Source organism: Lissotriton vulgaris, chromosome 10 (genome assembly GCF_964263255.1).
Source record: "Lissotriton vulgaris chromosome 10, aLisVul1.2, whole genome shotgun sequence".
In the NCBI taxonomy this organism is placed as follows: Eukaryota; Metazoa; Chordata; class Amphibia; order Caudata; family Salamandridae; genus Lissotriton; species Lissotriton vulgaris.
In genome coordinates this window covers 1127129808-1127143360 of record NC_141698.1, presented here as the reverse complement: position 1 = coordinate 1127143360, position 13553 = coordinate 1127129808, and the positions used below count along the sequence as shown (strand labels likewise).

The 13553-nt window shown below is 44.4% G+C and overlaps 1 protein-coding gene and 1 long non-coding RNA gene across 2 annotated transcripts in view; both read right to left on the bottom strand.

The window, feature by feature from the left end:
• The window catches only part of LOC147689434 (exocyst complex component 1-like), a 1248358-nt gene that overhangs the window by 92001 nt on the left and 1142804 nt on the right, over positions 1-13553 (bottom strand). The window contains exon 16 of the mRNA XM_086939926.1: positions 4937-5120. Coding sequence (XP_086796052.1) covers positions 4937-5120 — 184 coding nt within the window. The remainder of the gene's footprint in view (positions 1-4936; positions 5121-13553) is intronic.
• Positions 7612-9476, bottom strand: LOC147689436 (uncharacterized). Its single transcript, XR_015300727.1, has 6 exons — positions 9396-9476; positions 9159-9281; positions 8916-9039; positions 8674-8774; positions 8282-8354; positions 7612-7731 (listed from the first exon to the last, which is right to left on the bottom strand). It is a non-coding gene; the product is annotated as an uncharacterized LOC147689436 (long non-coding RNA).

The following is a 13553-nucleotide window of genomic DNA, read 5'->3' as shown; positions in this document are numbered from 1 at the left end:
TTCATCTTGCCCACATATCCAATGAAAAGTTGATCGTCCAACCTAAAGTCCTTAGTTCTGTCTAGGTAGAAGCTAACCACCCTCTTGGGGTCCAGGCGATGAAGTCTCTCCTCCTCCTCTGAAAGGTGAGGGGAAGGTATAAAGTGCGTAAGGTGATGGACTGCCCTAAGTAAAAAGGAATGACCACATTAGGTAGGAAAGCAGCTCTCGTCCTAAGAACCATCTTATCCGCATGGAATGATGTGATGTAAAAGGAGGATTGGTGCTAAGAGCCTGCAACTCACTCACCCTCCTAGCGGAAGTGACTGAAACCAAAAATATTGTTTTAAATCCTAGTAACCTTAAGGGACAACTATGTAATGTTTCAAAGGGTGAACCCATCAAGAAAGTGAGAACCAAATTCAAATCCCACTGAGGCATGATAAAAAGAGTGGGGGGAAACCTATTTGTGAGACCTTTAATGAATCTCATAACTATGAGAGATTTAAACACTGAGGGTGGATCTGGTAAACAGAGAAAAGCCAACAAGGCAGACAAGTAGCCCGTAACAGCAGCTCCTGCACAACCCTGTTGTGCTAGGGAAAGAGAGAAACTCACAACATCAGACAAATGGACCTGCAAAGGATCAGTTGATCTCTCTCCACTCCATTTAACAAACTTGGCCTACCTTCCAGAATAGACAGATTTGGCGGAGTGTCTCTTGGCCTATAAAATAACATCCACCACATCCGGTGGGAGAGAGAAAGAACTCAGGTTGCCCCGTTCAATCTCCAGACATGGAGGTGTAGGCTCTGGAGGTGGGGGTGTAGAACCTGCCCCTGTGACTGCGAGAGGAGGTCTACCCTGAGAGGGAGACGGAGGCGAGAGTGCAATGAGAGGTAAAGAAGGTCTGTGTACCACACCCTTTGTGGCCAATGTGGGGCGATCAATCTGTCTTGGGCCCGGTCTTGGCGAATCTTCCTCAGAACCCGAAGAATCAAGGGGATAGGAGGAAACGCATAAGAAGTTGTGAACTACAATCTAACTGAAAAGCGTCTCCCAACGATCCCCACATCAGATACTGGAGACTGCAGAACGATGAAGAGTGCGCGTTCTCGTGAGTGGCAAACAGGTCCAACTGAGGAAACCCCCACATCCCAAAAATGTGAAGGACCACCTCCGGATGGAGACGCAACTTGTGATTAGCCGAATACTGTCGACTGAGACTGTCCGCATGCACATTTGGTTCTCCAACCAGATGGTTCGCAATCGCGCAAATATGATGGTCCTGAGCCCAGGTCCAGAGTTGCAGAGCCTATCTGCCTAAAGATGCAATCCTATTCCTCTCTGTTTGTTGAAGCACCACATCCTGGTAGGGTTGTCCGTTAGGACCTCAACCAACTGACCGTGAAGGGAGGGAAGGAAGGCCTTAAGAGCCAAACGTATCGACTGCAATTCCAGAGGATTGATGTGAAACAATCTTTCTTCTGGAGACCAACAATCTTTGACCCCCAGACTTCCAGATGGCTTTCCACCCTAGAGTGGCGGCATCTGTTATTACTGCTCACCGGAGAAGGAGGTTGAAACGGCTTCCCTTGAGACAGGTTGCCTAGAACACTCCACCATAACAGGTCTGCTGCAGTGTCTCTGGAGATTCTGATCACCTCTGCGAGATCTCTGTTGCTTTGAAACTAATGTCTGCGGAGGCATCACTGGAGGGCCCTCATATGCCAATGTGCATGGTTAACCAACAGTATGCAGGAAGAGAACATGCGTAAGACCTTTAGGACTGGAAAAGCCACTCAATTCAGATTTTTTTTTATCATAGCATGGATGTCTTGAATCCTCTTTATAGGCGGGAAGGCATGACTCACAGTAGTGTCCAGTACAGCCCCTATGAATAGGTTGCACAGATAGGGGAAAACAGGAATTCCTGACCTTCTGAGATGTGCTGCCACCACCGCCATCACCTTTGTGAAGATCCGAGGCGCGGAAGTAAGGCTGAAAGGAAGGACCGCAAAGTGGTAGTGTTGAGAGCCCGCCGTAAAACAGCGATATGTCCGATGTGACTCCAGGATGGGCATGTAAAAATATGCATCATGTAAATTGATCAACACCATCCAGTCTTCCTTTTGCAGCGCAAGAAAAGCCTGAGCCAAGGCCAACAAATTGAATTTCTCCTGCTTGAGGTAAAAATTCAAAACCCTGAGGTCTAGGATCTGCCTCAAACGGCCATCTTTTTTGGGAATCAGGAAGTACTCGGAGTAGCATCATTGACCCCTTTCCTGCTCCGGGATCACCTTGATTGCACCCTTTTGCAGGATTGATAGAACCTCCTGCTGGAGAAGCAGAAGGTGCTCTTCCGAGCACAAGCCCTGACTGGGAGGGAAAGGAGAGGGGAACTCCTGGAAGGGTAGGGCAAACCCATTCTCTACTATGTTCAAAACCCAGAGATCTGTAGTAATTGACCTCCAATGTTGTAGAAATTGGGACCCCCATCCACCCACGGGACAAGTATGCTCTAGGATGGTGGAGCTAGAGCTGCTTCCCTGCCACACCTGATGGAGGGGCAGATGAGGGTGAGGAGCAGAGCTGTTGTCGGGCAGCATCCCGCAGATGACTTCTGCCCTTTCCCCTATAGCAGTGATACTCAAAGTACGGCCCGGGGGCCGCTTGTGGCCCTCTTGACTTTACAAGTGGCCCCCCTAATGAACAGCAGCAAGAGCTACTGCTTAGTTGCTGAGCCTTAACATTTAGTTGTTATAAACAATGTTAAATAAACAGGCGAGCATTTAATAACCTGCAATTAAATGCCTGCCCATTTATTTAATATTTTTTTAGACCTCATCTCACACTCCCTGACCCACCCAGACCCCCTGCCGCCACCATGCTGGCATACGAGGGGTCCTTGGTCACACCAAAGACCGTACCTTGTGGCCCCTGGGTGAATGTTTGTTAGTGCCCATGCCCTATAGGATCTGTACAAGGGATTTGCCTGCTGTTGCTGCTGCTGCGGCTGTTGGCTGGCACAAAAGGACAAATTCTTCCCAAAGTCACGAAACTTGTGGAACTGCAAAGCTCCTGGGCTGAGACTAAAGTCCCAATTACCTTGCTGTGGCTTTACTGTCTTTAAAGCACTGCATTGCCGAATCCGCTTTAGCCTCAATCAGGCAAGATCCATCAATTGGCAGATCCAGTAAAGTAGCTTGGACATCAGGAGAGAGCCCTGAACCACACAACCAATGTGCCTCTAAGTAGCCACAGACGATCCCATCACCATGGCTACCGAATCGGCAGTGTCCAGACCAGACTGTATCACCTGGCAGGCAGCAGCCTGAGCACCCAACAGCACCTCTGAGAAATGCGCTATCACCTCCTCGGGCAAATTTGGGACCACCACCCTGGCAGAGTCCATGAGAGCGTGGATGTAGCGACCCAAAAGGCAGGTGCCATCCATTAATTTGAGAACAAGCTAGCCGGGCTGATGAGAGGTGTTACCTCGATACCGGTCCGGTCCTCGGATGCTTGATTCCGTTCTGGGAAGGACATGGCTTTTGTAGTTCGGACTGGACTGTTCCCATGGGGCACAGGGTCAGAGCTGATTTGCATATCGCCATTGTCTAACCCGGGGTGGTGTGGAGTGCAAAAAAACAATGGATTAGGACCCAGATCTTTTGACTGGGTTGAATGTGTGACATTGATCCACATTCGGTCCATCACCTGTTGTTTTTGCAATATCCATTAATTTGAGGGCCATACTACCTGCAGAACACCTTCTTTCCCGATTGTGCCATTCGTTTTGACTCCCTACCTGCAGGCTTAGATGGGAAGGAACCTGCACACTGCCTCGAAGAGCACAAAGCCTGTACGACCAAGCTTTCTGGTGAAGGATGGGTGGACAGAAAAGCAGGATCCCCCGAAGCATCTTTGTACCTCCTTGCCAGGTTCCTGGACACTGCTGGAGCAGACATTGACTTCTGCATGGGCTCTGTCAAAGCCTCATTAAAGGGAAGGAAAGGCTTTGAAATAGAGGAAGAAGAATTGTAGCACCTCCGTCAGGGTATTAGACTTTAATTCCGCTGTGGGAAGAGGTAATTCCAAGAGATCTGTAGCCTTCCTGATCACAGCGTGATAAGTGGTCACCTCCTGCGTTGGCAGACCCTTTGGAGATGAAGGCACTAGCCTCCTGTAAACCTTCAAAATCCGGGTCAGGATACACAGTCTCTCCTTCCTCAGCCTCTCCATGCTCCTCCTGGTACTCTTCGTCCTCCAATAGTCTTTGTGTCTCTCACTGAGAAATCATTCTCAGAACAGGCGTCGGCGGTGCCAGATGTGGCACTGGTGACTTTGGGAGGTCCACAGGAACAGGAGTCGACGCCGGTCAGGGTCAAGTTGGTGCCAGTTTGGAACCAGACGGCGCCAGGGATGAACCATCCTGTGGCACTTGCCCCTCCAAAGATTGCAACAGCGTTGAAAATCTCAAAGTCGGGAGACTCCAACTTTCTGGAGCTATAGGAGTGAAAGGCATGTGAGGTGGCCGAGGAAAGGGAGGTGGCAAACCCCCCTAGGAATATGCCAACGGACCCCTGGGGTCAACAGGCGCACCAGTAAGGTTTGCTTCTCTGGTGAACAAGCTAGACATCGAATTAAAAAAAAATGTGACAGATCCGTACCCGAAGTCGGGAAAGTATTATACATGGTATCTGACACGACATCCTCTGAAGCCACTCTGGCTGCGGCACCAGGGATCCCAGAGCCAGAGGTGGAGTAGTCAACTTCAGCAACAGTGGAAGCATTGCATCTCTTGGAACCGGTGGGGTTACTGCCCTCGGAGCCAGAGACAGGGCCGGAGTCCCCTCAGGTGAGATCTCATCCCTTCAATGAAATCCCTTGAAATGTGAGTTCACCTTTGGTTTCCAGCAATGACACCAACACACGCCACATCCACTACACTCACTGCTTCCGAAGACGGTGCACGTCACCCTCCGGTAGGCCTTGTCCAGCTCCGTTCTCTCCTCTGCATCTTTAAACACCTCCTCTGCTTCTGTCACAAAGTCTAGGAAACGCCTGACGAAGGGCAGCACCCCTATCCTCTTCCCACTTGGCACCTTCCATTCCTCTATTTCTCTGCACAGGGAAGACTGGAAGAAGAGACAAAAACAAAGATGTGAAGGAAGCAGCGAAGGGACATCGAGGAAGTCAGACGAGTGCACTGAAAAGTAACCTCAGCTGTGCAGTGATAACAGAAGTCTCAAACGAATCATGTGACTGCAAGACAGAGTGACCTACCAATGGAATGACGCCTTGAAGAGGAGGATAAACTAGTGTGACCCCAAGTCGTAGGAGACTTTTCCCAAGATGGAGTTGCCCGCATCAAAGCCCACCTCCGCAACTACTCAGTCCGCTCCCACACAGGATCGACATGCAGGGGCCTGCGCCTCCCTGCCCACATTCGTCACTAAAACGGAATCTGCCTGGCCTCACCCACTCACACCCCTCAGTTCACTCCCAGCTGCATTATAGTGGTGCCCGCTGCGTCAGGCCATAGCAGTGAGCACTGGAAGCAGGGCAGATCTCCATGCACAGGAGAACAAGCACCCCACACAGACGCACTTATGCTTAGTGTACTGAGGGGCAGATTTACAAGCCCCCTGCGCCACCAGTATAGGGTGAACAACTGGCATTGGTGCAAATTCAGGACGGTGAGTGTAAAAATTCAGGACAAAGGGTCAAAATTCAGGACACAAATTGACGACAGGAGGTCAAAATTCAGGACAAAACTTCAGGACATTTGGATAAGTTTTACAGACACATCAGAGGTCACGCAATGGTATATAAGTAAGCCCAGCCATATTCAAACATATTCAACCATTTGCAAACCTATCCATCATGTATCCTTCCATCTATCCTTTCACTCATCCATCCCTTCATCCATCCTTTATCCATCCATCCATCCACCCTTTCACCCTAGCCATCTGTACACTCATCCATCCACTCTTCTACCCATCCATCCATTCACTCATCCATCCAGCCATTTACCCTTTCACCCATCCAGCCATCCTTTCTCTTACTCATCCATCCACCCAGTCACTCATCCTTCCACCCTTCCACCCTTTCAGTCATCCACCATCCTCCCTTTCTCTCTCCATAGTCCCTTTCACTTAGCAATCCTTCCTTCCATCCATCCATCCACCCACCCATCCATCTACTCATCCACTCATGAATCCATCCATTGACCCTATCACTCATCCATCCTTTCTCTCATCCATTTATCATTTTACTCCTTCACTCATCTATTCATCCTTTAGTCCATCTACCCTCCCTTTCACTCACTCACTCATCCATCCTTACATCCACCCTTTCACTCATCTATGCATCCATTCACCCTTGCACTTATCAATTCATCAATCCATCCATCATTTCACTCATTCAACCATCCACCCACCCACCCACCCACCCACTCATCCACCTTTTCACTCATCCATCCGTTCACTCATCCATCCACCCTTTTACCCATCCAGCTACCCTTCCACCCATACATCCAGCTATTTACCTTTTGTCCCTTCCATCCTTCCACCACTCACTCATCAATCCTTCCATCCTCTTTTATTATCCATCTATTCAATCTTTCATTCATCCATGCACCCTTTCACTAATTCATCCAGCCATCCACCCATCCCTTCACTTACTCACTCGCCCACCTTTTCATATTCATTTTGAGCTGAGCCTTTTTGAGCTGCAGAAGCCATTCCTGGACTGGGACAGAAGCCACCCAGGGCAGAGACAGGATCCACCACAGGTGGGGGAGGGGGGGGGGGACAGGAGCCATCACTGGGGGGAGGGGGTGGGAAGGAGGGGGACCAGGATCCACCAGGGTAGGCACAGGGGTGGGCATGCAGTATCCTAGTATCATCTTGGCCTCTTCCAGGGTGGGGTAGGGCTCCTCACCCCTCCGGGACAAGACAATGAGAAGTCAGTCTCTCTTTCCAAAATGTTACTTTTACCAGCCCCCACTGTGATGTACAGTACTTAAAGGAGATACTTCGAGAGAACTGATTTAAGTGATAGTCCTCCTTACTTTGTTAATCAGTGTGGGTGCGATTGTGCCATTTCTTTATGCATGTTTGAAGAATCGAGGTTTGTTTACAATTTAGTGACAGTTATTAAGCTCTGTGCTGTGATGAGAACCACGTGCTGCCTCGGTGTAATCGGTTGTAGGATGTTTGGGGCCCTGGGCAGAAAGGGGATGTCTCACACAAATTGCAGATACAAGACGCATTCAGGGCTGTTTGCATCTGAAATGATGCCCCTGCTCTTGAAGCTGCAGCCCCTCCCTCTCAGACACTTTCAAGCACCTCTTAACAGCTCATCAAGGGTTGGAGGTGTGAGGGGTGGGGGCTGCAGCTTCAAGAGCAGGGGCATCTATTCAGATGCAAACAGCCCTGAATGCTAATCAATAATACAATGTAAGCAAAATAGCATTATAATAACACATAGAAAGGGAGAAATTGCAAGAAGGACACACAACTAGGTAATTAAAAAACTAAATTTCATTTGATATATTCATAATCTTGGCATTAAAAACAAGTAATAAAAGCATGTAATGTAAATCAGTTATACAAACAACAAATTGCTAAATCATCATATGAAAAATACATATAAAAAACTTATACTGGTGGCAAACATTAATATTCTATTCGACGTGCGTTTCGGCGTTATTGGGAACGCCTTCTTCAGGAGCCACAGTAATATCTGGAAAACATATTTAATACATAAATAAATAAGCAAAAGTAATTTACACATAACCAAGAGAACACAATCTCAAAATACACATCAAATTAAAAAACTAAAAAAGGTGTAGTGCCTAAATCACAATAACTCCCTACTTATATAGCTAATAGGATATAGCTATATAAGGCACAAACTAGCATAAATATATTTTGATCAGTGGTAATTTGTAAGGAAAGGGAAATTCTAAGGTCATGGAATAACGACCAGAGTGTGTAAGGATAGTAGTAACATAACTAATCAGGTGAGAGGGACAATACGTATTCCAAAGTAATGTGACATAGATGTGATCAAGGCATGATGATGTACATGTACATGCAGTCCACTAGAAGCGGGAAGCCTACACTGAGCGAACCTGATGTCTAGGATGTCTAATTGATAAACACTTCTATTGGTCCTTGATGGTCCTCAAGATAACTATTCTAACTTATTGCGTCAAGCAAAAACATGCAAGAAAGATGTCAAAATTATGTAGTTGAGGGGCCCCAAGTGCAGGATATTAGAGCTCACTTACCTAAGTCACACAACGATGATTGTGGAAAGGTAGCCTTGTCTTCCTTTCTAGGTTAATCTCCTTGTTTTATAATCTAAAGATCAGATTTTTAAATGGACAAAGACAACAAGGAAAATTATCAGTGGGAAACTTCAAAGGATTAGTGATGCACAATTACAGCAAGGGAATTATAAAAACTTCCGCCCTGATCAGAATAAGTACACTAACTGTAGGACATATTTATCCTATTTTGCCAGTCTGAGATCATAATGTTAGGATTACAGATGGGGAAAGAAAAGGCGGACATGTGTACACCTATTAGACTCTTAAATCTTAAAATAAGACATACCCTAATATATGGAAGATAGAGTCACTCTATGTACATTATAGCGTAAGTACTTATTTGTGCTTACCAGATTAACTCATCACTGGCTATTAATATTTGAAGAGCCCCTTTGAATGCAGACGGGATAGTATGTTTGCATCCGACCAAATGGTTTTCAGGTGTATACGGCTGTGAATTTTAAAACGAGAATATATGTAGGATACTCAAGGTCAGTTTATTACTAATGTCAAATAAAAAGATGGGTGATATAAAAGGCTTATATAAGGATCGTTATATGCAGGGCTCATTACGTAGCTAAATAATCCTTACCAAAGGAACTCGGCAAAGGAGGATGCCTAGTATTCTGGTAGCAACAAAGCAGGACGTGGATATCGTCAGGTCTTATGTTAATCCGCTTCCAAGTGATGGTAAAAAAAGGGGTCCCCTTGCAATACTGAAATGTGAAGATACAAAGTAAACTTCTATAAAATCCCCGCATTGACTGCAAACGATTATCGTGCAACACTTTTTCATTTTAATCAGACGCGTTATTTTTAAGCGTTTTAGCCTTACCGGGAACGTAAGGTGTATATTGGTGCCGTTTACACGTAGATTCGTGAAGTAAATTAACTCGTGCTATCTGCCGTCTTAAAGGTCGGCTGGAGGAAGATGTGTCGCTGTGCCGCCTTACAATATCTAGAAAGACAGAGGCGGGCGGGGAAAAATCATTAAACTTAAGCCAACTAAGTAAGAAAGGGCGGATGGTTAAGTCTAACGGGGTGGCGTAGGTTCAAAGGAGCAGAGTCTTACCTAAACGGATAGGATAAGTCCGTTTGTATCAACCCGGGGGAGCCGCGCTGAAATGAGCTGCTGGCGTCCCGCAGCCGTTGACAACAGGAAGTAACTCGGTGGGCTGGACTACGAGTCCTTATAAATGGACAGCTGAAACTAATTCATGTGACGTGTTGCTGATATGGTTCCACCTTTTAAAAGGGGAATCCTTTTAATTTACAAACTATGCACTCCGTCGTTCAAGGGAGGTGACGGGAAATGCAAATGGACCTCTCTATGTAAAAGTATTGCTGTGAACCTATCGTGCATATAAATGCAACAACTTTATTACAGATCACGAAAGATTACAACGTGCCTGGTACTTCACGATTAACAAAGGGGGTAGGGGAGGGGTTTTAGAGGAGGCGCGATGACGGCGCGGTGGCAGATAAGGTAGTTGCGAATTAGTGCCTGTAATTTTCCAAATGTCCATATAAAATACCGGAAAGGCGTATATAATTCAAATCTTTAGATTCTAGACTCTTACTCGTCGATAAGTTGCGGCCAAGAAAAATTATTTGGATTGGGCCATAATTTAAAAATAGAAGAGGAGCGAAGTGTGATAATATATTATTGTACCAACGAATGGTGATGATTTTTAAGAGACAAGGGAAAGTCCCAGAAAGTATTTCCGAAACTATAGCAGTCTCAAGAACACAAATTATACTACATATTAAGTTCATGATATTGAACAGTGGCAAGAATAAAGAGCGTGTGCCAACTTCATGATATTGAACAGTGGCAAGAATCAAGAGTATGTGCTAACTTTGGATACTCTTGAACAATTTTAAAGGGTGGATTTCATGGTGGGAAGGAAAGAGAAGGGGATCCTGATTGCTAAAGCAAATTTTATCATATTATCTGCAGTTTAGATCTAATGAATCTAGCTATTACATAGTATGGAGAGAACGCTTCGTAGTGGAGATGGTTATTGTATCGCGTTCTCCCAAGGGATTTCGCTGTTAAGTCCCCTTTTGTATGTGTCCAAAACAAAAATCCAATAAACCTCTCTTTTTTTCCGAATGGCGCATCCTCCTTTACTGTCTGAAGTTTTAATTTTCTCTAGAATGCGCCAGTTTAAGTCTTCTGGCGCATTCTAGAGAAATCCCTTGGGAGAACGCGATACAATAACCATCTCCACTACGAAGCGTTCTCTCCATACTATGTCCTAGCTAGATTCATTAGATCTAAACTGCAGATAATATGATAAAATTTGCTTTAGCAATCAGGATCCCCTTCTCTTTCCTTCCCACCATGAAATCCACCCTTTAAAATTGTTCATGAGTATCCAAAGTTAGCACATACTCTTGATTCTTGCCACTGTTCAATATCATGAAGTTGGCACACGCTCTTGATTCTTGCCACTGTTCAATATCATGAACTTAATATGTAGTATAATTTGTGTTCTTGAGACTGCTATAGTTTCGGAAATACTTTCTGGGACTTTCCCTTGTCTCTTAAAAATCATCACCATTCGTTGGTACAATAAAATATTATCACACTTCGCTCCTCTTCTATTTTTAAATTATGGCCCAATCCAAATTATTTTTCTTGGCCGCAACTTATCGACGAGTAAGAGTCTAGAATCTAAAGATTTGAATTATATACACCTTTCCGGTATTTTATATGGACATTTGGAAAATTACAGGCACTAATTCGCAACTACCTTATCTGCCACCGCGCCGTCATCGCGCCTCCTCTAAAACCCCTCCCCTACCCCCTTCGTTAATCGTGAAGTACCAGGCACGTTGTAATCTTTCGTGATCTGTAATAAAGTTGTTGCATTTATATGCACGATAGGTTCACAGCAATACTTTTACATAGAGAGGTCCATTTGCATTTCCCGTCACCTCCCTTGAACGACGGAGTGCATAGTTTGTAAATTGAAAGGATTCCCCTTTTAAAAGGTGGAACCATATCAGCAACACGTCACATGAATTAGTTTCAGCTGTCCATTTATAAGGACTCGTAGTCCAGGCCACCGAGTTACTTCCTGTTCTCAACGGCTGCGGGATGCCAGCAGCTCATTTCAGCGCGGCTCCCCCGTGTTGATACAAACGGACTTATCCTATCCGTTTAGGTAAGACTCTGCTCCTTTGAACCTACGCCACCCCGTTAGACTTAACCATCCGCCCTTTCTTACTTAGTTGGCTTAAGTTTAATGATTTTTCCCCGCCCGCCTCTGTCTTTCTAGATATTGTAAGGCGGCACAGCGACACATCTTCCTCCGGCCGACCTTTAAGACGGCAGATAGCACGAGTTAATTTACTTCACGAATCTACGTGTAAACGGCACCAATATACACCTTACGTTCCCGGTAAGGCTAAAACGCTTAAAAATAACGCGTCTGATTAAAATGAAAAAGTGTTGCACGATAATCGTTTGCAGTCAATGCGGGGATTTTATAGAAGTTTACTTTGTATCTTCACATTTCAGTATTGCAAGGGGACCCCTTTTTTTACCATCACTTGGAAGCGGATTAACATAAGACCTGACGATATCCACGTCCTGCTTTGTTGCTACCAGAATACTAGGCATCCTCCTTTGCCGAGTTCATTTGGTAAGGATTATTTAGCTACGTAATGAGCCCTGCATATAACGATCCTTATATAAGCCTGTTATATCACCCATCTTTTTATTTGACATTAGTAATAAACTGACCTTGAGTATCCTACATATATTCTCGTTTTAAAATTCACAGCCGTATACACCTGAAAACCATTTGGTCGGATGCAAACATACTATCCTGCATTCAAAGGGGCTCCTCAAATATTAATAGCCAGTGATGAGTTAATCTGGTAAGCACAAATAAGTACTTACGCTATAATGTACATAGAGTGACTCTATCTTCCATATATTAGGGTATGTCTTATTTTAAGATTTAAGAGTCTAATAGGTGTACACATGTCCGCCTTTTCTTTCCCCATCTGTAATCCTAACATTATGATCTCAGACTGGCAACATAGGATAAATATGTCCTACAGTTAGTGTACTTATTCTGATCAGGGCGGAAGTTTTTATAATTCCCTTGCTGTAATTGTGCATCACTAATCCTTTGAAGTTTCCCACTGATAATTTTCCTTGTTGTCTTTGTCCATTTAAAAATCTGATCTTTAGATTATAAAACAAGGAGATTAGCCTAGAAAGGAAGACAAGCCTACCTTTCCACAATCATCGTTGTGTGACTTTGGTAAGTGAGCTCTAATATCCTGCACTTGGGGCCCCTCAACTACATAATTTTGACATCTTTCTTGCATGTTTTTGCTTGACGCAATAAGTTAGAATAGTTATCTTGAGGACCATCAAGGACCAATAGAAGTGTTTATCAATTAGACATCCTAGACATCAGGTTCGCTCAGTGTAGGCTTCCCGCTTCTAGTGGACTGCATGTACATCATCATGCCTTGATCACATCTATGTCACATTACTTTGGAATATGTATTGTCCCTCGCACCTGATTAGTTATGTTACTACTATCCTTACACACTCTGGTCGTTATTCCATGACCTTAGAATTTCCCTTTCCTTACAAATTACCACTGCTCAAAATATATTTATGCTAGTTTGTGCCTTATATAGCTATATCCTATTAGCTATATAAGTAGGGAGTTATTGTGATTTAGGCACTACACCTTTTTTAGTTTTTTAATTTGATGTGTATTTTGAGATTGTGTTCTCTTGGTTATGTGTAAATTACTTTTGCTTATTTATTTATGTACTAAATATGTTTTCCAGATATTACTGTGGCTCCTGAAGAAGGTGTTCCCAATAACGCCGAAACGCGCGTCGAATAGAATATTAATGTTTGCCACCAGTATAAGTTTTTTATATGTATTTTTCATATGATGATTTAGCAATTTGTTGTTTGTATAACTGATTTACATTGCATGCTTTTATTACTTGTTTTTAATGCCAAGATTATGAATATATTAAATGAAATTTAGTTTTTTAATTACCTAGTTGTGTGTCCTTCTTGCAATTTCTCCCTTTCTATGTGTTATTATCATGCTATTTTGTTTACATTGTTTATTTCCCTGTACCTCGAATTGACTTTCTCAACAGGGGTCCTTGTTATTTACACTAATATGCTAATCAAAAATAAACAACCTAGGCAATCATAGTTGAAGTTCACAGTAAC